Source organism: Myiozetetes cayanensis, unplaced genomic scaffold (genome assembly GCF_022539395.1).
Source record: "Myiozetetes cayanensis isolate MyiCay16 unplaced genomic scaffold, myiCay2020 scf7, whole genome shotgun sequence".
Classification (NCBI taxonomy): domain Eukaryota; kingdom Metazoa; phylum Chordata; class Aves; order Passeriformes; family Tyrannidae; genus Myiozetetes; species Myiozetetes cayanensis.
The window spans coordinates 35,084,429-35,111,627 of NW_026087964.1; the positions used below are offsets into that span (position 1 = coordinate 35,084,429).

General features: G+C 39.0%; 1 protein-coding gene and 1 long non-coding RNA gene across 3 annotated transcripts in view; one reads left to right on the forward strand and one right to left on the reverse strand.

The window, feature by feature from the left end:
• LOC126651654 (uncharacterized) overlaps window positions 1-27,199 on the reverse strand; it is a 304,172-nt gene that overhangs the window by 247,937 nt on the left and 29,036 nt on the right. The gene's annotated exons all lie outside the window — the stretch shown is intronic.
• AADAT (aminoadipate aminotransferase) lies at window positions 8,505-26,804 on the forward strand. The gene is made up of 14 exons (XM_050337695.1): window positions 8,505-8,594; window positions 9,750-9,818; window positions 11,462-11,630; window positions 12,340-12,472; window positions 13,141-13,215; window positions 14,524-14,733; window positions 15,298-15,363; window positions 16,538-16,620; window positions 17,807-17,903; window positions 18,751-18,812; window positions 21,198-21,262; window positions 22,659-22,765; window positions 23,887-23,988; window positions 24,799-26,804. The coding sequence occupies exons 2-14, from the start codon at window positions 9,752-9,754 to the stop codon at window positions 24,838-24,840; spliced, it is 1,278 nt and encodes a 425-aa protein (XP_050193652.1). The 5' UTR covers window positions 8,505-8,594; window positions 9,750-9,751; the 3' UTR covers window positions 24,841-26,804.

The window sequence follows — 27,199 nt, forward strand, 5'->3', positions numbered from 1 at the left end:
CCACCTCTAGATGCTTCAGTGTCAAGAGACTCACATCATAGAAGTCAGAAGGCAACTAACGGGTTTAGAAGCTCAAGTATGCCATCCGATAGAAATCCTCAAAACACTCCACAGCCTGGTAGCCTCAGAAGCTCCAACGCCATCCATCAAAACAATGAAGAGACTAAAAATCCTGATATCTTACCAAGCTTGACAAGTCTAAGGTCCAACAGTAAATATGCCGCACAGCACCTCAACAGTCTTTCACGAACAGGTAGCCAGGAACTGGACACGTGCTTCCCTCTTGGAATCACGGGGGTTTTGTAGCATGAAGTAGAGAAACTTTCAAAGTTCCTTCAGTACGGCAGTTTAGTGTTCTAGTGACTTGAAAAAAAAACACCATAAATCCCTAAGACTCATGGATACTACACTATAATGTAGAACACGATAAATGCCAAGAACACATAGGCAAATTCCAAGAATACTCAATAATGTGATGAGTTTTCTAAATAATACTTTTATATATTTGTATCATCCCTACCTCCCTGCCTATCACAGGTGTAGCCAGAGTAGAACTGGTATCTGTTGAAGGTAGGCAGAAGGTAAGCAGGTCAATACAAGTCCAGTTTCAGCTGGAGCTACCTGCATGGGCAATATGCAGCCATCCTAAAAGCAAAAGCACATTCATTCAAATCCCAATCCCAGCTACTTCAGAGAAGCACAGAGCGTGTATCAATCTTTCCAAACAGCTACAAGTCTCATGCTCATGTGAGAATCACTCCTAAGAACTCTTCCACTAATAGGTAATATTGCACTACAAGATCTTCTACTTATAAGCATGGGTGATAGACTATTACCTCTGTCTTTCTCCCCAGCTCATGACACAGCAGATGTAGCATTAGCCTGAATTACTCTAAAATCATTGTCTAGTTGTATAAACAGTTACTTATTTCCAGTGCTTCAGAGAAATTAAGGAAATTCAGACATATTCTACAGATGAAGGTAAACTGTGTTATTATGCCCTCTACTGAATTTGTCTTTTGAATATTCTTGTCTTCTACATTTAATTCCATTACTCTAGAGTTCTTGTTACTTGTACTAGTCTCTGCCTCACTTTTAGTAATTAATCAGACTAATTTATATAACTTAATAATTCCTGTGGAGTTAACTTTCACAGTTTAATTGCTGAGTTGACAGCTTTAGAAAAGCACTTTCTAAACCCATTTTAAAAGCAGTGATTTATAGCATGAATGCAAACAGGGAGCAAAACAAAAGCAATTGCAGAGCTAAGAGCTTTTGATGAATGCTAAAAGGCCATTAAAATGCTGTTCATAGTCTATATCATACAGTCAATTTTATCATTCTTTCTGTGAATGCAATCGCTTCCTCTGAATATGCTGACAAAGAGGTACAAGTCCATGGATTGTTGGTGCTTGCAGAACTGTTTATCATTTTTAAATTTAGTGAGGTATGAAAAAATACAGAAAGCTAGTGTGCTTTACAAATCAAGGTCCTAAAAATGAACTTGGCTGAGGCTGTCTTTTTGAGGATTTTGAATCATGCCCTATATAAGCCAGAACTAAAAAAGGATGAGGAACTTGCCTTGGACACTAAGACTGAACTACAAAATACATTACAGAAAGATAGCAATCAAGACTCACTTGACACAGGAATAAAGCTGTTTTACAAAGTGAAAGTGAAGAGTTCAACATCAGAAGAAAACTGGCTCCTAGAACTTTTATTATTTGATGATAAATTAATGTAACCTTATTCAATTGTAATCTGTCATCACTAAAGGAACATTTCAAAGATTACCAAACCTGTAGAACTCCTGATTTTACTTTCATCTGTCCTGTTATTCCAACAGATAATACATCATCCTGGCTGTCCTATGAAAGTTACATTATGCATTACAGCATTAGACATAACTGCAGCAAAACACTGTGTCACTGCCTAAGAGTTCAGTTCAAAAAAAAACCCTCACTCATGACATTTGGTACCAAGCCACATGTGCATAGTAAAATATAACCCAAATAGTTTAATTAAGGATCTCCTCTGAAAAAAGAGGAGAAATTGGATTCTCTTTAACTAGGGGGTTGTTCCATGTAATATGAAAGAATACAACACAAAAGGAATCAAAACAAGACATAAGTTCAAGGAACTAACGACTGAGCTTTAGGTACAAGAGAAAAGCAGGACAGAGAAACAAAGGACTAAGAAACAAAGAGTCTGAAAGGGAAGGAAGAAAGGAATTGAGATGATGCCCAAAGATTCTGCAGCTTTTTAGAATTCAGGCAGACATGAATATACTTCATGAAAAAGGATCACCTTGAGCACCTGTAAGGACAGAAACCCAGGAATCAGAGCAACAATGCATATTTTTCACCTTTCAAATTGCAGGGCTCAGCATTTATTTGAATAAGGATTACAGTGTAGAAAAGGGTGCATAATTAAAACAGACTTTGCTTCAACCTGAATTAACAGATGAGCATTATTAGAACAAGAGCGCATTTAGAAATTTCATTAGGAAAGAGCAGCCACATGTAGCAATTGCCCACAGAACAGAAACCCAGTGCTTTGAGCATGTTCTGACCGTGTTCTCATTTACGAGAGAGAAAAGGAAGAAATGATGAGAGATGGTCTGAGGAAAAAATTTAATAATACACAGAGTACCCCCAAAGCACCCCATAAATGGGTGACACTCACAATGTCAGTTCTCCCTATTCCTGTGTAGTCAGGGGTTTTTCTTTCTTCAAGTATCTTACAGAACATTTAACCTTTGTTACAGATTAACTTGTTCACAATGCTACAATCTCTTTACATCAAAGAACAGACTGCGCAGCTTCTGGAGCTTCTCATCTGTTTTAGGTTGGAATCTCAAAGGCATTGGCCAACAACAAGGCAAGTAGGATACGCCAAATACAACAATACAGTATGTCAGAGCAAACACACTAGAACAGTAGTCACCAGTGAAATTAGGCAGGAGTCCATTTAATAAGTCTCTACAAATATAAAACATGTTTTTTCACAAGTTTTCCTAAATTTTTAGAGTCCTAGTTACATGCAACAATTGTAAAGTATAACAAGCTAAGACTGGATATTACGGGATACATAACACAGGAGAGAATTCTCACGCTTCAAAAGCAAGGGCTACATCAGGCAAATTTCCCCAGATGCCTTGTCTATTCCAAATGACAGAAGCACCTTCAGGCTACTTTAGGAATTCTGTATCATCTTTGGAGCCATGTAATGACTGCAGGCAGATAAGCACTGTAAGACTGATTGATGTCAGAATCTTGCTTATCCACACCTACTCTGATAACACATACAGACGACCATTCTCAGAAGCGACATAATTTTCCTTTTACTACAGATGCGATTTGAACATGAAGAAATGTACTTCTTGAGAAGAACAAAACCTAATGGAACAGAAGCATAATTATATTGCAACAGCTGGAGGCTTACAGTAGGATACAGAAGAATTGTCTGAATTATTTCTTATGTTTATAGGAGCAAGGCCCAGAAATTAAAATTTAATAGATTACTGCCCAACTTACCATCACGACAAAAAGCCAAATTCCAATCAAGAATCAACAACATAAAAGTACCTTCATAATTTTGAAGACAACTAAATGCAAACCCAGTAAATTTTTTCATGTTGAATAGAAAAAATTCAAAATACACAAAGAAACACAACACATCTCTCATACAAGTTGTCACCACACCTGAGAAGCATATTTTCTCCAGGGAATGACAAGAATGAAGCAATTTCACTTTTTCATTATCTCATTTTGCCTTTAGGATCATTCCTTTTTCCAGGCCACTCTTGCACCAGACAAACATGTGACCTTGCTAGGAACAAAGGGACATGCAAGGCCAGGGGAGAAAAACTCTTTTGCCTGCACTAAATGAAAATGTATAACAAAGGCTGAGCCCAGGGAATAACATATGTTGCAAATAATAGTGAGTACCCACTTCCTGGGAGATTTACACCACAGAGTTCACACGTCAGCAACTGTTTGCCTATAATATAAATTCAAATTGACAAGAGTGAGGTACTATGGAACAGTATTTATCTCGAGATTGTCAGGAGAAGTCATTTCATTTCTTATGATTCATTTCATTTATACGTTAGTGTATTAACTGGATACATTATTGATCTTTGCTCCATCCAATTTCAGCTTCTAAAGCATGGACAAAGTGATGTGAAAAATATCACTCCTGGTTGTTTTGTTTTTTTTTTCTGAAGCACGGGATTGTCTGATGCATGTCTGAGGAAAACATCTCACTGTACTAGATATTCTATCAAAGGAACACATAGTGGAACAAGCAACTGCTATTCAGAAATACCTTACTGCTAAAGTCAGCTTTTCTAGAGTTTTTAAATGAGAATCTAGAAAACTGTGTTTTTCTAGATAGTGTGCTCTCCTCTTTGCTTGATTGGATAAAAAGGCAAAGAAGTAAGCAATGATGACAGTCCTGATGACAGTACACTTAAAAAAAAAAAAAAAGGGAAAAAAAAGAAAGAAAAAGAAAGAAAAAAAGGGGGGGAAAGGTCGCAATCAGAGTGAGACTGTTACAACTCTGGGTGAAACTACCCTTCAAGCAGAGAGCCACTTCAAACATACAAACCACAGCTGTCACTCTGCAGAACCACAGGTCTTCCACTCTAAGACAGTATCATTTGACAGCTGCTACAAATATTATGAATATCATGGATGTCCTGTTACTTTCATCTGACAGTCTCTGAATTATAATGTAGAGCCAGCTATTACAGAAAAAAAATATTAAAATAAAAAAAGAAAGTATGGGGGATGTAACAAATGAACAGCAGAAAGCACAGCATCAGGATGTCCTCCTGATGGTCAACAGGCATGAAAAGCATACAGATGAGACTAGGCTGCTGTTTAATTTTATTTGGATAAGCAGCAGGATTTGCAATCGTGTCAGAATCGATCTTCACTGTTCCCTAAGCCCTCCCCCCCTTTTTGGAATGCATCAAGTTTTAAAACTCTGGGCAGAGATACTGTAAACAGGTTTTACTATGCAGTTGCCTCAAAAGACAGCGAGAGGAGCAAATGGTAGCATTCCACTTGTTTCATCTGATTAGGGTCCAGCAAGATCAGGGTCCCATTGAAAAAACATTACATAAGGGAAGAACAGAAGTGTTACTTTCCCAAGAGCTTACAATGAAGAGAGACAAAACGTCAGGAAATCACTCAAGTAATCCATAAGCCAAAGGAATACTAACACGACATCTCTTCCACTAATTCTTTCCAGAGCCAACACTTTCCTAGCAGTTTTGGCTTCCCACAGGAAAATGAGGTACCTCTGATCTCTGCAGTAACTGTGTCAGTGGATGTTCATATCCTAGATTCAAACTGTTCTGCACTGCTGAGATCTTCCTGATCTCGGTGGCTGCTGCACACCAGTGATGGCTTGCTGCATACAGGGGGTGTTCTGCAAACACAAAGGTACTGCCAAAGTCAGCGTTTTTCCTGGGGAAAGCAGACTTTGGTGGAAACAATTTGCTTCTGATGTTTAAAATGGCTGATCTCACACTTCTCCATTTTCCGGTCTTAATGCGATTTTCTCATGAGCAGCCATTCCAATTCGTCACGTTAAAATTCCCACCTTCACACAGTAAGGCTATTTTGACAGCTCCACTTTCCGTTTCTCCTGTCCCCAACCAGCAAGAAGCATTACTGGCCAAAACTTAACCCACTCACTGAAAAGCAGGTAGCCAAGCTGTTTCAGGTAGGACTCTTTAATTTCGAGTTTCAGAAGCTGCCTGCAGTGAAGCAATTACGGTCAAACACAACAAGGTGATACGATTTTTACCTGGAATTCCCTATTCACCCCGAGCTCGCTGCCCGGACGCGCGGTGCGTACGCGCCATCCTGCGGCCACCGAGCTCCTCTGCGAGTCCGGCTTTGCCAAGGCAGCCGAGGATCGCCTGGATCACCACCGCCGATCTTTTAACCCTTCGAGGGCAGCTCTGCTCCCCACTAGGCCCTCTGCAGACAGTACCGTATTTTTCATACACTCGCGTTTAATAGACGTGAAATGATCCCTTCGAATGGGGCACTCAAATCTTACAGAATAAACATGCTATAAAACTAAAAAAAATTATAGTATCCCAGGCTTTAGCACAGCTTCTTAGAGAGATTTACACTTTAGACTGGAGTTGATACAGTTGCAAAAACAGCAACTCGGCTTAATTTTGGCGTTTACTGTCTCAATTCTTTGTCCAACTATTGGTCCTCTTTAAAAAAAAAAATAAATAAGAATTACTGTTTAGGTATTTCTGAATTCCTTAGAGGAGAAGGGAACAGTGCAGTAACAATTTTTATCCAATCTCCCTATTCTTCTTAAATCAAATTGCTTTAGGCTTTCTTGTTCTCTTTGTTGGGGTTTTTTTAACACATAACTGGACATAGCTTAGCCCCAGTGTGTAGAGATTTTAGAAAGAGATAGTATAGTTTCACATGACAGGAGACATTTCTCATTAAGAACAACCATATGTAGGCCTTACTGATGCTTCATGAATTATGCAATGCTCACAGCAAATCATCATTGTTCTAAGTGTGCATGTAATGAACAAAGACAGCAAAGATATAACTTCTTACATCGTAGGAAAACAGAGCACTCAACTTGTGGTTGCTAAGGAGTATAAACAGTGATGCAGATACCTGCCACATGAATCCAGCTGGAATATGCATCCAAACAATTGCATACTATTTTCTTTTTTCAATAGGATGACACCATAATTGGCTAAGGGACCAGAAAAAGCCCACAAAAATAAATAGAAAAACCTTCTTTTGACTTCTCCGGGCATTGATCGCTGCCACAAACTGTAACACTGACAACCTGGAAGTGAAAAAACAATTACACAAAAAGCAGCTCAGATTCAATCAGTCTTTCACAGCCAGAACCCCACAGAAGATCAGTATCTCTCCACTTGTTATTTCACATTTATATACCCATCTTTTATTTTTGTCTGTACATCGCACTATTAGAAGACAATTACCTAAATGAGAAATTCTTCAGGTTATTAAAGCTAATAAAATTTGATTTTCAGTGTAAGAGCATTCACATGCCAACTAAGCAAACAAGCCTTCCTCATTACACCACAAACAGAGTAGGAACTCCATTTCTATTTCAATCTACTCCATCTAATTATGGAGCTTTTCAGCAGATCCAAACACTGCATAAAGTCATCCAAGTTAAAGAAGAAAAAAGGTATCTTGTTAAGGCACCTCATCTTGTTTTCTCATATCTCAGCTTTGCCTTCAGTGAATTTTGGAATGTGCCAGTTAAAAAGTGCTTTGAGCACTGGCCGCCTTAAAGCCTGATGATTTAAAACCTAGAAATGCTCCTGCCTCCAAGCTATCTACAAAGACTTCAAATCACGCCTGATTTTGGCATATCCTTGCACCGGTTTTCAGGCTACTTTATAGCTAGATCTCTCTCTTCCAGTTTGCACTCAGGAGCAAGGGCCATGGCAGCCCCAAAATGCTGAAGTCAAAAGCCATGACTAGAAAATAACATTGTGCCTCTTGCATCTTTCTAAGTAGCAGCAGCTACAGCCACAGAACGTGACACTCAGCAAGAACGGGACATATTACACCATATCCTGCTTTTCTTTGCACTGATCCTACTCATCTAGGGGCAAAAAAAAATTACTTTCAGATGACCCACTTCAAATTTTAATTTTCATACTGTTTCCTTTTTTGAGCAGAACCTTTAGTGGAAGCATGATAAAGTGGATTAGAGGGTAAGTGTGACCAGAAGAATGAGGGAGGTGATTTTACCCCTCTGCTCCACTCTCGTGAGACCACACCTGGAGTGCTGCATCCAGCTGTGGGGTCCCTGACACAGCAAGGACATCGATCTGTTGGAGCAAGTGCAGAGGAGGCCACAAGACTGATCAGAGGGCTGGAGCACCTATCCTATGGAGACAGGCTGAGACTCAGGGTTGTTCAGCCTGGAGAAGAGAAGGCTCTGAGGAGACTTAAAACAGCTTTCCAGCAGCTAAAGGGGCCCTGCAAGAGAGTTTGAGAGGGACTTTTTACAAGTGCATATAGTGATAGAACGAGGGGGAATGGCTTCAAACCGAGAGAGGGTAGTTTTAGACTGGATATTAGGAAAAAAATTTTTTCCTGCGAGGGTGATGACACAGTGACACAGGATTCCCAGAGAAGTTGTGGATGCTCCATCCCTGTTAGTGTTCAAAATGAGGCTGGCTGGGACTCTGAGCAACCTGGTCTAGTGGAAGGCGACCCTGCCCACGGCAGGGGGGTTAGAAAAAGATCTTTAAGGTTCCTTCCAACCCAAACCATTCTGTGATTCTCCTCCGCTTTCCCTCACGGCCAGCCCCTGTTTCGCCCCGGTGCCCGGCCCCCGCCTCTCCCTGCGCCGCCGGGCTCCAGCCCCCGCTTCACGGGCACTGCACAGAAGGAACCGGCGGGGGAGCCGCGCGTTTTGCGGCTTCCGCACGGATCCACAGGGCATCGGCGTTCGCACCCGCTCCGCCCCCGCCCCAGGGCCGGGCCCGCCCACAGCCGCTCGGGGCCGGCGCCGCTCAGGGCCCGGCCGCTCCGCGCCCTCCGCCGGTAGGTGCCTGCGGGCCCCCGTGCCCTCGGGACAGCGGGTCGGAGCTCGGGGTGGCCCTGGGGACCCCGTCCTCGCTCCGGGGAGGGGCTGGCAGCGCTCGGGAATCCAGAGTGCCTCGGGAACCCCCTCGGGGAGGGCGGCGAGGCGCCTCCCCAGTTATCCCTTAAAGCGCAGCCGGAGCCAGCCCGTGTGTACAACCAGCACCGCGCCCCTGCGGGGGGAACGGGCCAGGGGGGGAGCGAAATCGAGATATGTTTGGAAAGCAGGAGGTGTTTTGTTTTGTTTGTTTTTTTAAAGCGGCCTTGCTGGGTAGATCATTTCTATCAAGTGCCAGCACATGCGTGTTGCTGTGGTTGCTGTTTGTTTGTCCATTTCATTCCTGTGCTTCTGTTCCCTTCGGAGAATTGGACGCTTTCCTTTGGCATTTCCAGGCCTTGAGACTTTCCCGCTGGACTGTAGTTCTACTACAGTCTGAATCTACTGAATCTCTTTGGGCACGAGGGTAAAGGGGGGGGAAACATCAGATATATTTGAATTAACTTTTCTAAAAAAAAAAACCACAAACAAACAAACAAACAAAAAAACCCCACACCTCTAACTTGACAAGTGTTGTGACTGATAATGACGGCACGCAATTGTAAAAGCATTTCAAATGCAATGCTTAATACAGCTAAATAAAGCTGGATTCTTATTAAAAAAAAGAGCTGATGGTTGCTTAAGATCCATCAAATCTTAAAATTTGTAATCTGCCTTTAAAACTCCCCAGCTGGCAGTAAAGGGAGGGGGAAAGTGTTTTTTTTTTTTTGCTGTTCAGTGGCATACCATCAAATTCCCTAGGTCAAAGCTGTACTGCTATTTGTGTTTATCAGAACAGGAGCATATCTCTGACCTAATCTCTCTGTGCAGTTGTCATTGGGAGACTGTGACAGAAGCTGAGGGTATGAAGTTGAAACCTTTTCCTTCAGTTCAAAAAGGGAATTAGATTCCAGAACTAATTTTAACCCGATTATGTCCACATTTAGTTTATGATGAAGCACACCTATGGAGATGAGGAATTAGAAGCATGACTTGTGGGAAATACACATACCAAAAGCATACTGCAGTTCTTATTCACTTCCCTACTTCATGTCCAACTAATTACTCTTTCCATATAGCTATGAATTACTCTCGGTTCATCACTGCTGTGAGTGCCGCAAGAAAAGCATCTCCGATAAGACTCCTGAGTGAGTACATGTCCATTCTTCCCAGTTTCTCAGAAAAAGTACCATTCTATGTTCTGGTATTTGCTGGGGTATCATGGCTTAAAGACTTGAAGAGGCTCGAAAGAAAACTGTGCTATAAGCAGACAAGCAAGGCCAGATAATTGCTTTGACTTTGTCGAGACAACAGGTATAAAGAAAAACAAAGTGAATAGCCTTGAACCATTTCAGAATCCCATCCAGAGAGAACAACTGGTATTATCATTTCAACAAGTGTCTGAAAAATCTCTGCTACTGTCCGTGAACCAGGGCTTTGGGCACAATTTGCTACTGAGTTTACCCTAGTTGTCCAGAAACAAGCAACTCCTAATGACTAATTCAGTCCCAGCATAATATTTCTTTCCACCTAGCTTTCCTGTATCTTGTTTATGTCCATCAATTCCTCACCACCTCAGTATTACTACAATTTCCTTTTCCATATTACACTATCTTTAGGCTACCACATTAGAGTCTTCTGTGTGACAGATAGAAAAGGTTAACTGCCTACTTGTTTACTCAATTGAAACCTATGGAGACCTGCCAGAGCTGGAGCGTGAGACATATATCACCAGTTCAGCCTTCAGGGGTCAATTTCCTCTCTTGGTAAGGGGCTGGCATTTGCTATGCTGCTTAAAATGCTTCATACAGGTACAGCTAAGTCCAGTAATTCACTCTGGGTAGTCTCTTTTTCAAGTGATACATTGATACACACCATAGCACAAATATTAAGTAGCAGAGTTCCTGCAGAAAGACACAGTCAGATTGCAGTTTTGACGACAAAGTAAATCACACTTTACCAGGCCAGATGTCACAGGCATAACCCATATTGTTGTACTAACTGATAAGAATTAATTTCCCATGTTCAAGTTTGCTAATAAGTAGTGGAGAATAAATTTGATAACAGGAGGCTTTAAGCCAGATCTGGTGTCATCTGTCCTCTCATATCTGATATAAAACTGTCAAGCCAGCATGAATGCCATCTTGTGAGCTCTTAGATTTAATGTAGTCAAGTGCCCTTGCTGGATTGAAGTCCAGTCTGCACTGCATAGATTGGATCTGAATGATTGTGAAACTCTGACTTTAAAGCAAGATTTAAGATTTTCTTCATGGTGAATTACTTATACAGAGGCATTATTTAGTGGCCACAAAAACAAGGTTGCCAGAAATGTTTCCACTCCCTTATAGAAAAGCTATAATCATCTGTCAGCATAGCTGCACTACTGCCACATCAGCTGAAGTGAGACTGAACAAAAAACAAAGCCAGTCATTTCAAGTCAGTCTAAACAAAAGATCATTAAGATTTTAAACTCTTGAAGCTCAAAAGACATCAGTCACAGAAGTTTTAATAATAGAATAGTCCAGATTGTTTTAAAAGAAAGTACAGTCTTTTTAACTTCAGATGATTTTTTCTCTTAGCCTGTCCTACCAGTATCTCCCTCTCTGCCTCCCTGAACATCTTGTTAATCCAAGCAGAAAGATGAGTTTAAGAAGAATTATCCTTTTTAATTAATGTTAAAAAAGCAAAATATGGAACAAATTCCTCTAGACCATTATTATATAATAACTAAAAGATAGGATCAGTGTTGCAATAATCAAATTGTAACCACGGTGTTTTCCTTTTAATCTAGCTGAATTGATGCAGAAATCTCCTCCATCTCTCATCTCTTTGGCTGGAGGGGCACCAAATCCTAACCTTTTTCCATTTAAGAGGGCAACTGTTGACATTGGACATGGAACTCCTATTGAGATTGGGGAAGATCTGATGAAGAGAGCTCTTCAGTACTCAGCCTCAGCAGGGTATCTGTCACAGCTGCTTGCACTTCAAGATACCAGAATCAGGATCATAATATTGTTTGTAATTGCATTAATTCACCTGTGTTTTTAAAACCTGTTCATAAACCCCTTTTCTCCAAAAACAGCCTCTTTCAAAAAATAGGCATCTTTCAATTTGCCTCACTCTAAAACCCTAATCCTATTAATTCTCAAGCCAGAGCAGTTCCTCGCTGTTATTGTTTGAGAATCCAGACTCACAAATCAGATATGAATTAAAAGATACTACATTACAATACATAGTTTCCACATTCTGGAGTATTTGTTTTCATTTGACACCATATATTAAGGTCAGTATGTACAACTTGTGGTAGTGAAGTGGAGGTATTTGTAGTTGTGTCATTTTTGGTACAAAACTTTGGTTAAAAAAAATTGCATATTGCCATATTTGAGTACAGAATGATCATTTCTAGGAGTGGATGCTGTTCAGCCTCCACCCTGCTTCATCCTTGGCAAATAATTTCTGCCAAGACTTCAGTATGATATATTTGGTGTATGGACCACAGATGCCCATCTCATTTTCGTAATTTGATAAAGCAGTCATAAAAATCACATCTAAGCGGATCTGTGTGACAATCGAAGTCAGACTCTGGACTGTGTGCTGGATTTGGCAGCGATTTAGAGGAGCAGCCTAGCTTTGGCCTGTATAAGATGTACCTTCTTATTCATGTTTCAGGATTCCAGAGCTGTTGTCTTGGCTAAAAGATTTCCAGCGGAGCCTGCACGATCCTCCCACAGCCAATTACAGTCCTGAGCAAGGGCAAATGGAAGTGTGTGTCACAACCGGCAGCCAGGAAGGCTTGTGTAAAGTAAGACCAAAAGCTTCATATGTTAAAAGCATTTAATTCAGAGAGATGTTTATCCCCCCCATCAGTTCATTTGTATTCAGCTTTAAGTGCCACTCTATAACTATATGCAGGGTACTTTGTTAAATGAATGTCTGACAGTATTATCAATACAAGATAACAGAACTGAAACAAAATTGGTGTGGCATCCAAGTCTATTGGGACTGCATGAACGTTCCAGTAACCAAAACGCCTGTCAGAAAATACACTGTAAGGTAACATTCCATGTTATTCAAGTGGTGCAGTAATAAGTGCATAGATGCATTATTTGGTTTACCATAATTCTGTTGAAAATATGTTTCTTCTTTTTACTTCCTGGTTTTTTTTAACTTCCTGAAAGTCCACTCTCACTGCTGTTTATTTGATCCTGTCTGTAACTTAGAAAAGAGAAACAGTGCTTCAGAGCACCGTCTTTCCATGTCAAATTGGTATTCTCTAGTTGAGTAGCTAGCTTAATTTGGCTCTAAAGCAGATTTTTCATCTGTTCATTGCTTTTCTCCCAGACAGGATAATTAAATGGTTAGAGAATTACTAATATCTAATCAAGATTTTTAATCCCACTAAGTAGTCAGAAGTATAAGCACATGTACAAGAATGTAGCAATCTTTCTAAAATAGACTTTTCTTTTGCAGGTGTTCGAAATGCTCATTAATCCTGGAGACAACATCCTTTTGGATGCACCCACATACTCTGGGACTCTAGCAGCTGTAAGTAGTCATTAGCTACAAAACACTGTAAATTTTACGTTTGAACTAAACAGTAATTTAGTACCTGATCTGCAGTCTTATACACATTGTTTGCATTTACCATAAAAATGTATCTAAGAATCAAGATTTTAGAGTTCAACTCTAAATATTTATAAATATTAATTCATAGAAGGTTTTCTACAGAAAGTTCTATAAAAACTATTCCAAATTCCTCTTCCAAATCTGAGTTCATTCAAGGGCTAAGGTCACGTTTGGTTGGGTTGGATAGAAATGACATCAGGACATAGTTGGATTGAAGCAAATTTGTAACAAGTGGGTATTTTAACATGTCAGCACATTCACTTGAAGTATTTCATGGTCAGATTATACCATAGCTGTAAATAATGTAAGATTGGAATAGGCCTGAAACCTCCATGTATGAGTATGAAGCAGCAAATTAGTCAGAACTATACAAAAGCAACAAAGTTTCCTTCTGACAAGTAACTTAATCAGTATTAAATGTCAGCTCAAAACAATTAAAAGCTGTAAGAAGGCTTAGAATAAATAATACACCACAATTTCAGTCTAGCCTCCCTTGCATTAAAACAAATTCTGTTATTGTTTGCTGTGCTAAATTTAAATATGTATTGTCTAATCAGCTGTACTCTGTTAGAAATGTATTTTGACAGTGCAGCTTGCATTTTTACTTAAAAATGCAGAGGACTACATGGTACAAATTGAAATTCCACAGAGGAGAGACAGCAAGCTTTTTCATTGGTATTTTACCTATATTTTTTCATACTGCTGTCAATGTGTCATTGCAGTGGCATCATTTCATTCTCCTTTGTATTGCTGAATATATCTATTGAGAACATACTGTTTGCCCTTTGTCAGTGAAGGATAGCTCATCGTTCTGGTGCTTCCACTGAAGTAGAGCGTAAACTGTCAGTAGGAAGCAAAGGTACTATGAACTTAACTGTCTGCAGTAAGAGCATGAGGAATCCTGAGAGAACACAGTTCAAATTCACAAAATCCCCTTCTGCTTGCAAAACCACACATGATTTCCTGGAGAAAAAGCTGCAGTTGAACATAGCAGTTATGCATTTCCTCTCAGTTTGCTTAGTAGGGCAAATAAAGAGTAATGTGGAAAGTTTGAGAAGCTTTACAGCAAATTCAGGCAAACTTGATTTTGACTCATGAGCAAATGGAGTTTGAGGTAGCTCTAAAATCAGAAAGACAGTCTGTATTGATGATACTTTACAACACCAATGACAAAAGGAAGACCTTTGAATTACATCATTGTGACAGTTTTGTTCCTTCTATCAACAGCTGAGACCCTTGGGTTGTAATATAATTAACGTTCCTAGTGACCAACACGGCATTATTCCAAAAGCTTTAAAAGAAATTCTGTCTACTTGGAGCTCAGAAGATGTAAAAAATCACAGCCATCACCTTCCCAAATTCCTGTACACTATTCCAAATGGGTGCAACCCAACTGGCAACTCTCTGAGCACAGAGCGCAAGAAGGAGATTTACCAGGTATGTAGCTGGGGCCTTGTGAACCTTGTAGGTAGAAATGGATAAAAGTCAGTTCCATTTCAGTTGAGGATACTTGTGGTGTTTGGGCCCATTATTGGTCCAGTAGACATTCCTCCTAGAACTTGTTTCTAGCAGAATCCTTTTCATGACAACTCTCCAGAGATGGACTATGCATTAGATAAAATTGTTTCTCAGTGGTAGCCCACTGATGGCTGGTACCTTTTTGCTGTGGGCTTCTAACTGAACTTATTGCAAGCAGCCTGCACAGTTTGCTACGTGGAACAGAGCTCCAGTTACATACATGGGTCCTTGTACTACAGATACTGTGTTTACTCTTGTAATTGCTTCATATCTACAATGGGCACTTGAAAGCTTCTCATTATAGGACCTTGTATATAATGAATGACCAATCAATAGGAGCATAACATGGTCCTGGTAAAAAAAAAAAAAAAACCAACAAAAAACAAACACCAAACCACAAAAAAACCAAAACCACCAAAATCAGAATGAATTTACAGTGTCTTTACCTTATAACAGATCTCTACTTTTTATTCATTTCTGTAGCTTGCAAGACAATATGATTTCCTCATAATAGAAGATGATCCTTACTACTTTCTTCAGTTTGAAAAGGTAATTTGTCTTCCGTAATCCTTAACACCACCTTATTTTCTGGTCCAGGAGAGAACTAAGGTTTGAGCCATGGATCTTACTACATGCTCGTTCTTCATGTCCTACCAAGGTAGTTGTAGGCCTCACGGTCATTTTCCCTTTCAGTCATTGTCCCCTTTGTGACATTTTACATCCTGTTAACCAGCGGTTCAAATTCCTCAAGCCTCATACAGGATATAATTTCCTTCAGTAGTCAGAAAAAAAGCAAGTGTGTCACTGAAGCAGCATTTGAAAATTGCAGCCTCTTAGCGGTCCTTTCAGACTAGTCTCTTCTTTCATTCAGCAGAAGACTTCCAACTCCCCATCTACTGTAGCCCATTTCTACCCCTTTGCCTTTTGGAGAGCCCAAGAGAGTTCTCTCGGGTACCACAGAAAGTGGTACCAGATAGGTAGCTTCCCTTCTTCATGTAAATTTTTCCCAGATTTCACATGTGAATCTACAGTTGCACAGTCTGCAAAAGTACCTAACTTCTGAAGTAAAAACTGGTCTTATAAAGCAGTAGAACATTGATAGAAGCTAAAGTTCAGTGTTTTCTATTTTAAAATACATTTTTATGGGAGGAGGAAGTTTCACTGAATAGTGAATAGTATTCATCGAATACTATTGTGTAGCTTTGTTAGAAAGTGTAGGGGAAAAGGTGTAAAAGCAGAATTCTTGATGAGTAAAAAGTATGCTGAACTCAGGTCATCACAATTTGGTCATATCTTCTGATTTCATTTTTTAATAAAGCAAAGCAAAAAGCTACAGGGCTCCATTTTAGAAATCAAGTACCTGTTTACTCCACAAAGAAGTATTGGCAGAAAAATCATTATTTCTCTTTCCTTCTTATGGCATCATATCAAAACTTGAACTGAGCATTGTATGCTGAACAGTGGGCTAAGTAAGCATCAAAATATAACAAGGCTGATTTCTTGAAGACTTTCATAGAATATTGAAACCACATCTCAGACAGCTAGCCTAAACAATCACTTGTCAGGAAGTTACTGTAATATTTTCCTTGGAATACACATCTGTAAAAATATTAATTATCAAAATATTTCTTTTAGAAGTGAATTGTGTCTTCATAGTAGAGAAAATAATTCCATCTTAGTCCTTACTAGCACCTTGAATTTTATTTTTTATTTTTATTCCAAGCCATGGGCTCCAACTTTCCTCTCAATGGATGTGGATGGCCGAGTTATCAGGACCGACTCTTTCTCTAAAATTCTCTCATCTGGGTAAGGCCAGCTGCAGACTGCTTAGCATTGCCTATTCAGTTAAGGCACAAGTCTTTATACAAAATGATCAGACATGTCATAGTGGTTTTCCATCTAATAACTATCTACTTCTGGAATGAACTTCCGAATCCACAGCTTTTAACAGTCTGCTCACTTTTCATGTCATCTCTTGGCAGTCATTTAACTCCAGGTTCTGTTTCTCTTCTGATACTAATAGCTAAGCCTCTGGCCCCAGGCAACCCATCTAGGCAGAAAGACAGATGCTGGATTCCAGCTATGTTCCTGGAACTCCTAGGAGCTTTTCTCTCTTCTTTTTCCATTTCCCTTTCTATCTCTTACCATTCCTGTAGACTCACTGGACTTGTAATAGGAAAAAGAAATGATGGCATCATTCTTCACAAGCCATTCATAGGGTTATACTTATATCTAGCCTTACAGTTCTTTCAGGTTGTTTCCACCTGCCGGAAAAAACTAAGTTGGCTATTTTCCATTTCACATAAGTCAACATATTTGATTTTTAACTTTCTTTTGTTTATAACCTCATCCTTGAGAAAGTGAGGAGACGATATGATGCTAAGTGTGATTCCACTTTCAGAAATGACACTATAAAATGGCATGATGCAATTTTATCTTTGTCAAAGACACATATGAGCTTACTGGTTCTATTTTTCTTCAAATAAAAACTTCAGCCAATCTGTAAAGATGGGTAGTAAGTATTGAAGCATAAATAACAATTTAGTTTATCAATCTAAATTCCATTTCTTCTGCAGTACTGAAAGGGAGTAAAAGAGTAAAGCCATTTGCCACTTCTCATCTGTTGTCATAAAGCCTGAGCATTCATGATTTTTCGTTGTGTGAGAACCTCTTTCCTTCCCTTTGATTCATGTAATCTTTATGGTTGCAGAGGAAAGCTTACAAACACAGAATATGTCCAGAAGCCTCATATCTAAGGGGCTTTGATGCTTACAGTAGCTTCTTATTTGTTATTATTTCATAACTTTGATACTCAGCTTCTAAACTGCAGAAGCCTGGGGCTTAGGGCAGTATTAAGATACAGAGAAACTTTAAATGCATAAGAGATCCTTACACTACCAATGAAATGGTTACATGTTTTCCCACATACAACTCACACAAAGTGTCAGCACATTGCGTTCCCGCGGTAACTTTTTTCTCTTTTGTTTTCTAGGTTAAGAATAGGCTTTCTGACAGGTCCCAAGCCTCTTATCGACAGAGTTGTTCTACACATTCAGGTTTCAACAATGCACACCAGCACTTTCACACAGGCAAGTACCAAACTGCCAACTGCATTGTATTTAGAAAAGACAATACATTCCAAGTTTTAAGTATATATCCCATTAGCAAATACCTGTGCACTTTCACAATTGCTCTACACTTTTGCAGTTTTCTTTATGCACATTCATTGTCCATTCTGCTAAAGAAAGAGGGACCACCACAGAACATAGAACCAGAGGCAGAAGGTTGTCTCAGTGCGTGGACAGCACAGCTAATATCCCTTAACGCTCAGAATTTGCAAGACTCAAGATTTGAAATACTTTGTATCTCTTGCCAGTAGGTTAATTTAAAAAACCTAATGTAAAGCATACCTTGGAAGAAGCACTCTTTTTTTTTTTTTCATTCTACTTTGCAATTAGAACAATACTGGCAGCCCACAAAAACATTACAAAGGAGGCAGCCAACTACAGCCCCTTTATGGTTAGTGATAAGGAAAAGAGACATTGAACATGTCTAAATATGACTTCCATCTTCCAGCTCCATTAGTTCATCACAGAGGCTCTATTAAAGAGGAGAGGCTGATATGGACAGGAAGGTAAAGCAATATACATTGCCTTCCTCTTTCTCCCTGATTACCATATTTAGCTCTCCATCCATTTTTCCCTCCTCCCACCCCAGCCTCCAAACGCTGCCATGATCCTTGGAGACACCAGTAACATGAACTGTAATGACCTGTTGCTGTTGGCACCTCTGTCTATAAATAGGGCTCCAAGAGACACCGCATGCAATTTCTTGCCTGGGGAATTTTGAATAGTGCATCTGGCTATGCATGTTTTTGATGATTGTCAAAGAGTCCTGTTTAAAACGTGGTATTGATGATGTGTTTTGTTTCTTTAGATTATGGTATCACAGCTGCTTCAGCAGTGGGGACAAAAGGGTTTCTTGGAGCATATTGACAGGTAGGGTCATGTCATATGCTGAATCCCATCATCTATTATTCTGCTGCTTGTTACCTACATCAAACATTCTCTGCAGCAGATAAGTCAAAGGAGGTACATCAGTATTAGGCCAAATAGATAAGGCAGGTCACCAAGACTGTCAAGTTCACACCAGAGCCCTGAAGAAACTCAGTGTGAAGTTACAGACATGCAGGTCAGGGCATGTCTCCCACTACAGGCAAACAATCTGCCAGTCCACTGGCACAGGTGTTATGCAGCTCCCATCTGAAGAGAACCTGAAAGGATCCTGGAAGCTTCAAGTTAGTGAACAAAGTTTTCATTCCTGCTAAAGTGACAGGGTCTAAAGCAAAAGTTAAGATCACTGAGCACAAAATTTATTAAGAAAGAATCAGCTTTTATAAAGGGAGCTCTTGCCTCACTATGGCAGCAGGGATTCAGCCTCTAACATCCTTGATCTCCTGATTGTGAATACTGATTGAAAAACCTCCAGAGAGCAGTGAAGTTCATCTACACACACCAAACACTGCCTTCTTCACTGCTCTTGGAGACAGAGCACTAGGCTACAGTTTAACTCAGCAAAGCATTTCTTAAATACTGACTAATACACATTTTTTTCCATTTATTATGCAGGAGAAGCATAGTTTCTTTTGAATACCAGTATCTCATTTTAGATGCTATACTTGGATATCATTAGAGCCCCAACCTTCCTACTTCAGTGGGAGTGTATTACACTCTGTAAAGGCCTATAACAGGAATGTGAGCAAAGCATGCAGAAAGTTCATATATCTCACTGTAACATCCACTTCTGCCCTCTGAGCACCTGCCTGATGTTCATACTGTAAACACTGGTATTTAAAAAAAAACAAAACAGATGCACCAGCCCTAGCATTGCATTGTTTTAAGAATTAGGAACATAAAGATAAGTTTCACAGAGAAACTTAAACCACACTTTAGTTCAACGTTCAGCAGTTCAAAAAAAAAAAAATCCCAAATACATCTCTGCACTCACCTTCTTCTTGTGGGCCAAAAGGCAGCCTTTCTCAGGCCAGGAGGTTGTTCTTCCTCTTGAACTAACAAAAACATGGTTGCAGTAAGGTAGCTGCAATGCTTTAAAGCCTTTTAAATGCAGTAACTCAGGTGATACTCCTGAGGCCTGACAGCTGACTGGAGTCTCCAGGTGATTTCATTAGTACAAAGTTGAGTTGTTAGATCATGCTTTTGAGTAGGAGTTGACCTGTTGTTTGGAGCAGCTACATTTTTGGGGCAGCATTGTCTTACTAATGCTTATCATTTCATTCCAATATGGAAGTAAAATTGTAACAGAAAGGAAAAAACTTGTAATGGAATTTGCAATTTTGGTAAAAACTGCACAAGTGAGATTTACCATTTCATACAGAAGGGAGCAATAGGTATAGTTGAGTTCCAAAGCTGTTGGAGTTTGCCTATCAGGTGTAATAAAGTACATCCAGAAATCAATGCTATTGGTTCAGAGAAAAATTTGTATTTTACCTAAAAAAATATGTTAAATTATGCAAATAAAATTTGTATTTTATTTAAAAAATACAAATGTGAAATTATGCAAATTACTAAGAATGTTTTCAGAGATGGGAACACATTTGCATCTGATTTATGAACTCTGTATCAGGTGTTTCTCTTGTGTCTTCCATTGCACAGCCGCATTATTTTATGTCAACAAAAGCCACTGCACATGACTTATCCATGTTGAAATTTGGGTTAGGGTCATTTTCTCCAGTAAAAGATTGAATTACTTGAAAGTTTTACCTGAAGTGTAAAGGAGATAGGTTCAAAAGTCTAGAAAAGGGGAAGCTGTCAAATAGGTCCAAAAGTTTAGAAACGGGAAAGTTGTCAAATAGTTATGGCAGGTTTATCATATGATTTGCTTTTGACCTTGTCAAATACCATTTCCATGTGTACCCATTACACAAATTCAACACAAATGCACAAACACTGGGACTGTGCTTAAGTCCTTACGTTTAAGTCCTTAATTTTCTTCAGTATCTGTGTTTTGTGCAGTAAATATTGCTACCAGGACTTGTATCTACTAATATAATAGACAGGATAGGTATAATATATAACACCTTTCCATGATCTATATGTAAAGCTTAAGAAACAGCCACACAGGGGCTGCTCCTGTCTGATCAGTTCTTTGTTGGAGAGGTGCCGCAGCACTGAAGACTTATCTGATACATATACGAAGTTTTATACACAGAGTATATTGTGTTGTGCCCATCTAGGATGTGCTTATATTTCTACTAAATGTGCACTTAGGTTGTTCAAGTAGAAAAGTTTTATTTCTGCCTTTGGATACAAATGGACTCTGAAACACTATGAGTTCATGACTTTCAATTGATAATTTGCTTTCAGAGTGGTGGATTTCTACAGGACCCAGCGGGATGCAATGCTCCTTGCTGCTGACAAGTGGTTGAAAGGTCAGAGTGCAACAGAAATAATTACTTAAATTTTTTCCAACTATTTATCATCTTTGTGCTCAAGAAAAATCACTTAAGTTCATCTCTTGACTGAAGTGACAGATAAGCACTATAAGCAAATCAATGACATTAAATATTAAGCTTAGGACAAATTATTTATTGCTGTTGTTTTTATGCTTTTCTGGTGCGACAAGGAGATGGGAAAAAAGCTCACTACATTACGGTATAAAGCAGTTTTAAAAAGAGCATGTATTTCACTTCATTACGTTCTTATACTTTTTCTATATAAAAATGTCTGTCTTTAAAAAAATCGCTGACATAGTGACCTTAATTTAAAAGAAGATACAAACAATCGCTGTAGCAGTAGTGATATTTTTTTTAAATGTCAGTCAGTTTCAGATGTCCCCTTTTGTGGTTAGCCATAGAGCACAGAAAGAATTCCATCAACAGCAGTGCAATCCCGGTTAGTCACTCATTGACTTCAGTCAGTCTAAGTGGAATCAGCGATAACTGCTGAAAAACTACCCACCTACCTTAGATGGCACTTCCATGGGACATGGGTATTTGGGCACCACACAGTCATTAATGTATTAAGTCCTGCTAATTCCAGGTGATTTATATATTTTTCTACATTGCTCTGAACAACCATGGGGTTTTTGGCCTACATAGGCCCCCTTTGCCTCAATTCCCCAAGTTCCAAAACTTAGATTATAGCACTGGGATGCTGTAAAGTATATCGTGAGAATATACTCTTGTAAAAGACTGCAGGGTCTTCATGTTTTCTAGTAACAGAAGCTGTAATATTATGGAAGACAGACCTTTATTTCCTAGATATGTAATGGTAAAATACATTGAGGATGAACTGGAGAAGATGTTAAATTAAATAAATAGTTTTTTAAAAAATATGTCTGAAACCACATAAAGCATTCTAAGTAAACAAAAGATATACAGTAAGTCTGCAGATAAATCCTCTTTAAGTATTCCATCTCCTCGTAACTCCTAGGCTCTCCTTTTCTTTGGGACAAAATCAATATTAATTGTAACTTAAAACACTTTTGTACCATAATAAGAGAAACTGCAAGAGAAAACTTATTTTAGATTGTTTAATTGATCCAAAAGCAATCAACAAATATAGTTTGCTAATGTTTGGGATTTCTGTAATTCAGAGGAATCATTTTCACAAAAAGTATTGAGGTTACCAGCTCAAGTGCAATAAGCCCTTACAGATGGGACTACTTTAAATTTGGCAAGTGGCAGCCTGGCTCGGTGGTCTGCATTCCCTTTGAGTTCATTGGAACAAAAAATCCACAATATCACTGAAACTATGTATCTGATAAAGTTGGGGCATAAGTTTCTTCCTTGATTCCATTTTCTCTCTCTCTCCCTCTCTCTCCAGGCTTGGCTGAATGGTACCCTCCTGCTGCTGGCATGTTCTTATGGATCAAAATTAAGGGTATTTCTGATACACAGCAGCTGATAATGGAAAAAGCTTTGCAGAAAGAAGTATGACCTATGATTTAATGGCTTATGATCTTATAATGAAAAGTGGGAAAGATAAAATATCTGTATCTATCCACACATATATGCACACATAAAAAAAGCAGGGGAACTTGTCATGCATCATTATGGAGTCTGCAAGTCAGGCATTGTGGCATAGTTATCATTAGCAAAATACTTTCATGTGTGTATTCAGATGTTGATATTTAATTCATTTACTTAAATATAAACTGTTATACAATGCAATATATCCTGTATACAACAGATATATATAGATAGACATGTATATATCTAATATTAATCACAGAATCCTAGAATATTCTGAGCTGGAAGGGATCCACAAGGATCATTGAGTCCAACTCTTGGCCCTGCACACAACCTCCCCAGGAGTCACACCATGGGCCTGAGAGTATTGTTCAAACGCTTCTTGAGCTCTGTCAGGCTGGATGCTGTGAGCACCTCCTTGGGGAGCCTGTTCCAATGCCCAGCCACCCTCTGGGTGAAGATCCTTTCTGCAATATTCAACTTAAACCTGCCCTGACACAATTCAGGCCATTCCCTCGGGTGCTGTCACTGGTCACCACAGAGAAGAGACCAGTGTCTGCCCCTCCTCTTCCCCTCACAAGTTGTAATTGTGACGAACAGTCTCCTCTTCTCCAGGCTGAACACACCAAGTGACTTCAGCTGCTCCTCATACAGCTTCCCCTCAAGGCCCTTCACTGTCTTTGTTGCCCATATATCTGTAGCTACATGTATGATGGCTGTTTACTAAATCATTTTAATAAGAGAAGTTAATTATGGTTTTATTTCTACAATTTATGAGACCCAGTACTGTATGTGTTGAGTAAACTACACCCTACCTCACTGGTGCTTCTCAACATCGTGATAATATGTCAGACCCAGTAACCCACCAGCCTAGGTAACCAAAACCCAAGACCCTTTGATTTTGTTGTGAAAATTCTATTACAGGTTGCATATTTTTGTCCCCTTATTTTGAACAGAAGAAATATCCTATGCCAAGATCTCATATGAGTGTTTAAGCACTGAGCCTTCTCAAATTTAATTTAATGTAGTGTTTTAAAAACGCAGAAGTGGTAATAACTGGGTGGCTAATCTATTTTTCTTAGGTATTACTGGTTCCTGGAGGAGCATTTAATATCAATAGTTCAGAGCCGAGTTCTTATGTCAGAGCCTCCTTTTCTCTGTCTTCTCCTACTCAGATGGATCTGGTAAGTGAGATTTTTTTTTTTTTTTTACATTCTTAGCAAAACAGTTTCTCACACAATAATGCTCCCTTATTTTTACATACTTCATGTATGTTTTGTTGAATGTTACCGTAGGTTCTTGGTCCTTAGGTGACTAAGCAGTACTTCTGAAGTAGTATGAGCTGTTTCTTAAGCAAGGTGCTCATCCAGATGACCTGAAAGGTACCAAATTTTTAGGACCACTTAAAATTTCTCTGTGTATCTCATATATGCAGAGTCTCACACTTAAATGTCCCAGACATTATTTATAAATGCTTTACTGAAGTCAGAGTGCATAGTAAGTTCTGCTATTTGCTTAAGCATTAGCAGGCATCATGTATCTTTTATTTTCCAGACTGTCCATTCCCGAGATTCTGAGCCTGAATTACCAGTTTTCTTTTATATGTGTGTTGTCAATCCTTTGTAAGAAAGAATATTGGTTTTCTTTCACACAATTTACATATCTGTTTTATTTTATTTCCTATTAATTAATCTTGTATGTGTTTTAGGAGAATATTTGATGTTATTGGCTCTAACTGCAAAATCAGTGGGAAGAAAGATAGGAGACATTTATTTGTGCAGATTTAATACTCATTTGATTCAGGTGCTTGAAACAGTTCAATATTTGTAGTTATAATTTCATTCAGTTGTGAAGTTTTGTAACAGATAAGCACTTCTATTGCCTTTTTATTATTTGTGTATGGTTAGGGCAGTTTTAATAGCTTTACAGGTTTGATGTGTTGTCTGTTTATGTAATGCTAAATATAAATGTGAAACACATTTGTGTCATTGCAGGCCTTCAAGAGACTGGCTGACCTTATAAAAGAATCTTTGTGAAAATGCTAAATAGGGCTCTTGCAGCAATCAGAATCACCTGCAGAAAATATTTATTAACATTTGGATTTCATCAGAACACTTTATAAGCAAGCACAATACAGTAGGTGTTTCCTTAGATATTCTCAGCTAAAAAAAAAGACAAAAAATGGAAGCGAAAAACAATTTGCCTAATTTATTCTGACGTGGCATTTCATTACTAAATGTATTACAATTCAAAAAAATTTAAAATACTCAAAACCAAATTGTTCTATTTCCTGTCAAATCTATGGTTTTGTTAGATTTGAATAAACTTATGTTCTGACTTTTGTTTTCCATATAGTTTGGGAAACAGAGAAATCAGTTACTTAGGAAGTTGAACTTCAAGTGGTCTTAGCCACTGTTACTTAATCTCAACTGATACATTCCTCCAACATCTTCCATTGGAATTGATTTGTGTGTCACTTTCCTTCTTGTCCTACTGTATGGCATCTGGTTTTGAGGACTTGAGGATCAGTATTTAATTTTACTAAAGTTTTGACAGATAAAACTGATATAAGAATGTTAAAAAAAAAGAAAACTGATCCAATAAAATTAGGATATGATTACATATAAAATTGTATGGCCTGAGGTCCCTTGCAATTTGCATGGGCTTTGCAGCTCATTTTCTAATTTGTAAAAGGTTTTCTGATTGCTGGCTTTTACCTCAGTCTGTGAATAATAACTCTGTACCTGTGTTGGAAAATCCCTTGTTTGCAAAGGCATGTAGATAGAACAGCTCTTGGTTAATCGGTCAGATGTGCTTCTAAACAGAGAGCGTATGTAACTGAACAGGGGACATAGAAATTCCAGCATACAATAAACATGACCCAAAATCCTGGGACAGGCCAATGGTATTTTATCTCTGTTAATGCTTGATTTTTTGGATGAAACTGCAAGAAAGTACTGTAAGTTCATTATTAACCAAACGCAAAGAAAGTTCAAAGGTCTGTGTAAATCAAGGAACAGAAATACCTTCATGTTAATTTTTTCCAGAACATTTCACAGTATATTCACTTGTTATATCAATTCAAATCTGATTTAAATATAACTTTGAAGGTATTCTCCGAAGTCTGTACAGCTATAGGGAATCTTCTAGCTGCAGTCAGATTTGTTAATGTATTTCCAGGATATTCATTCACAAAACGAGTCAGCAAGACCCTTATTCTTCTCCCATGGTAACGTCTGAGCTTTGCGGGGTTACACAACAGCTTCTATAATCACTATGAGAAAAGTGAGGTACAGCATGGTATTCCTGGGAGCAATGTTAGAACAATGAAAATGTATCTTTCTTTGCATTTTTCATTCAGAATTATTACAGTTTGAACACTTCAATTGTTCTGTTCCTGTGTAAGACACAGTCTAGAATGGGCTGCTCAAAAACTGTTATTGAATAATAAAGAAAACAAGATGGATTAGGGCATGCACCAGTACAGCTCAATGGGGTTCTTTTACGTATTTGCCCCAGTGGATCCCAATCCAGACTGCAGCAGCAGGACCGAAAGCACTGTGGATCTGTAGGTTACAAGATTTTAAAATACGAGGTTCCATAAAGCAACAATTTTTAAAGGCTGAAGCTTAAAATGGAACTTGCATTCATAACTTAGGGGACAATGCCCCAAAACTAAACCAGCTGTTTTCAACAATAACTCCACAAATTCTTAGACACCACCACTGATGCTCAGGGACTGACATTGAGTTAGATGAAATAATTCTCTGCATGCTTACAGTTCAACACAAAAACTGCCTGTTTGTATACACACGTAATTTCTCTCTTCCAGTGAATTCCCCATAAAATTCTTTTTTCCCCTCAATTATTCATTAATCACAGCTGTGCTGAAGGGCTCTTGTTTGAAAGTAAAGGGGGATATTTTCCTTCAGATCATTAACCTGTGTGAACCTGGAATTTGTGAATGTGTTTTATGCATAATAAATGGAATTACGTTGAAGTTGTTGCCATTAATAATTCCACAAACCTATGGAAAAACTGTTCCCCCTTGATGCATCTGTGAAGTTCACAAAGCAGAAGTGTTGTGTGAGTCTCGATGTGTGGAACAACACGTGCTCCTGATGTGCGTAGCATGGGTTGAGATTTACGTCCCTTGTACAGCAGAATTGTTTGGGTCATGTACAGTGCCTATTCACCCAGAATTTCTCCGTGTGTTTTGTCTGCCAAAGAGTGAAAATTGCGTGGAAAACCAAAGTGTGGGTACAAGAGAAGGGGTGGCTAAATGACCGCTCAGAAATAAGTCTGGAGACCCCGGCTGCGGGAAGCTGCCCACGTCAGGCAGCTCTACAGCACTGCTGCAGCCTCTGCCACAACTGCCCTCTACTCGGACACCAG

Bases quoted from the DNA above. Each gene is read 5' to 3' on its own strand.
- AADAT (XM_050337695.1), top strand. From the start codon at position 9,752: ATGAATTACTCTCGGTTCATCACTGCTGTGAGTGCCGCAAGAAAAGCA. The intron at 14,734-15,297 runs GTATGTAGCTGG...TCATTTCTGTAG, and splicing joins GCAAGAAGGAGATTTACCAG to CTTGCAAGACAATATGATTT. The intron at 22,766-23,886 runs GTATGACCTATG...TATTTTTCTTAG, and splicing joins AAAAAGCTTTGCAGAAAGAA to GTATTACTGGTTCCTGGAGG.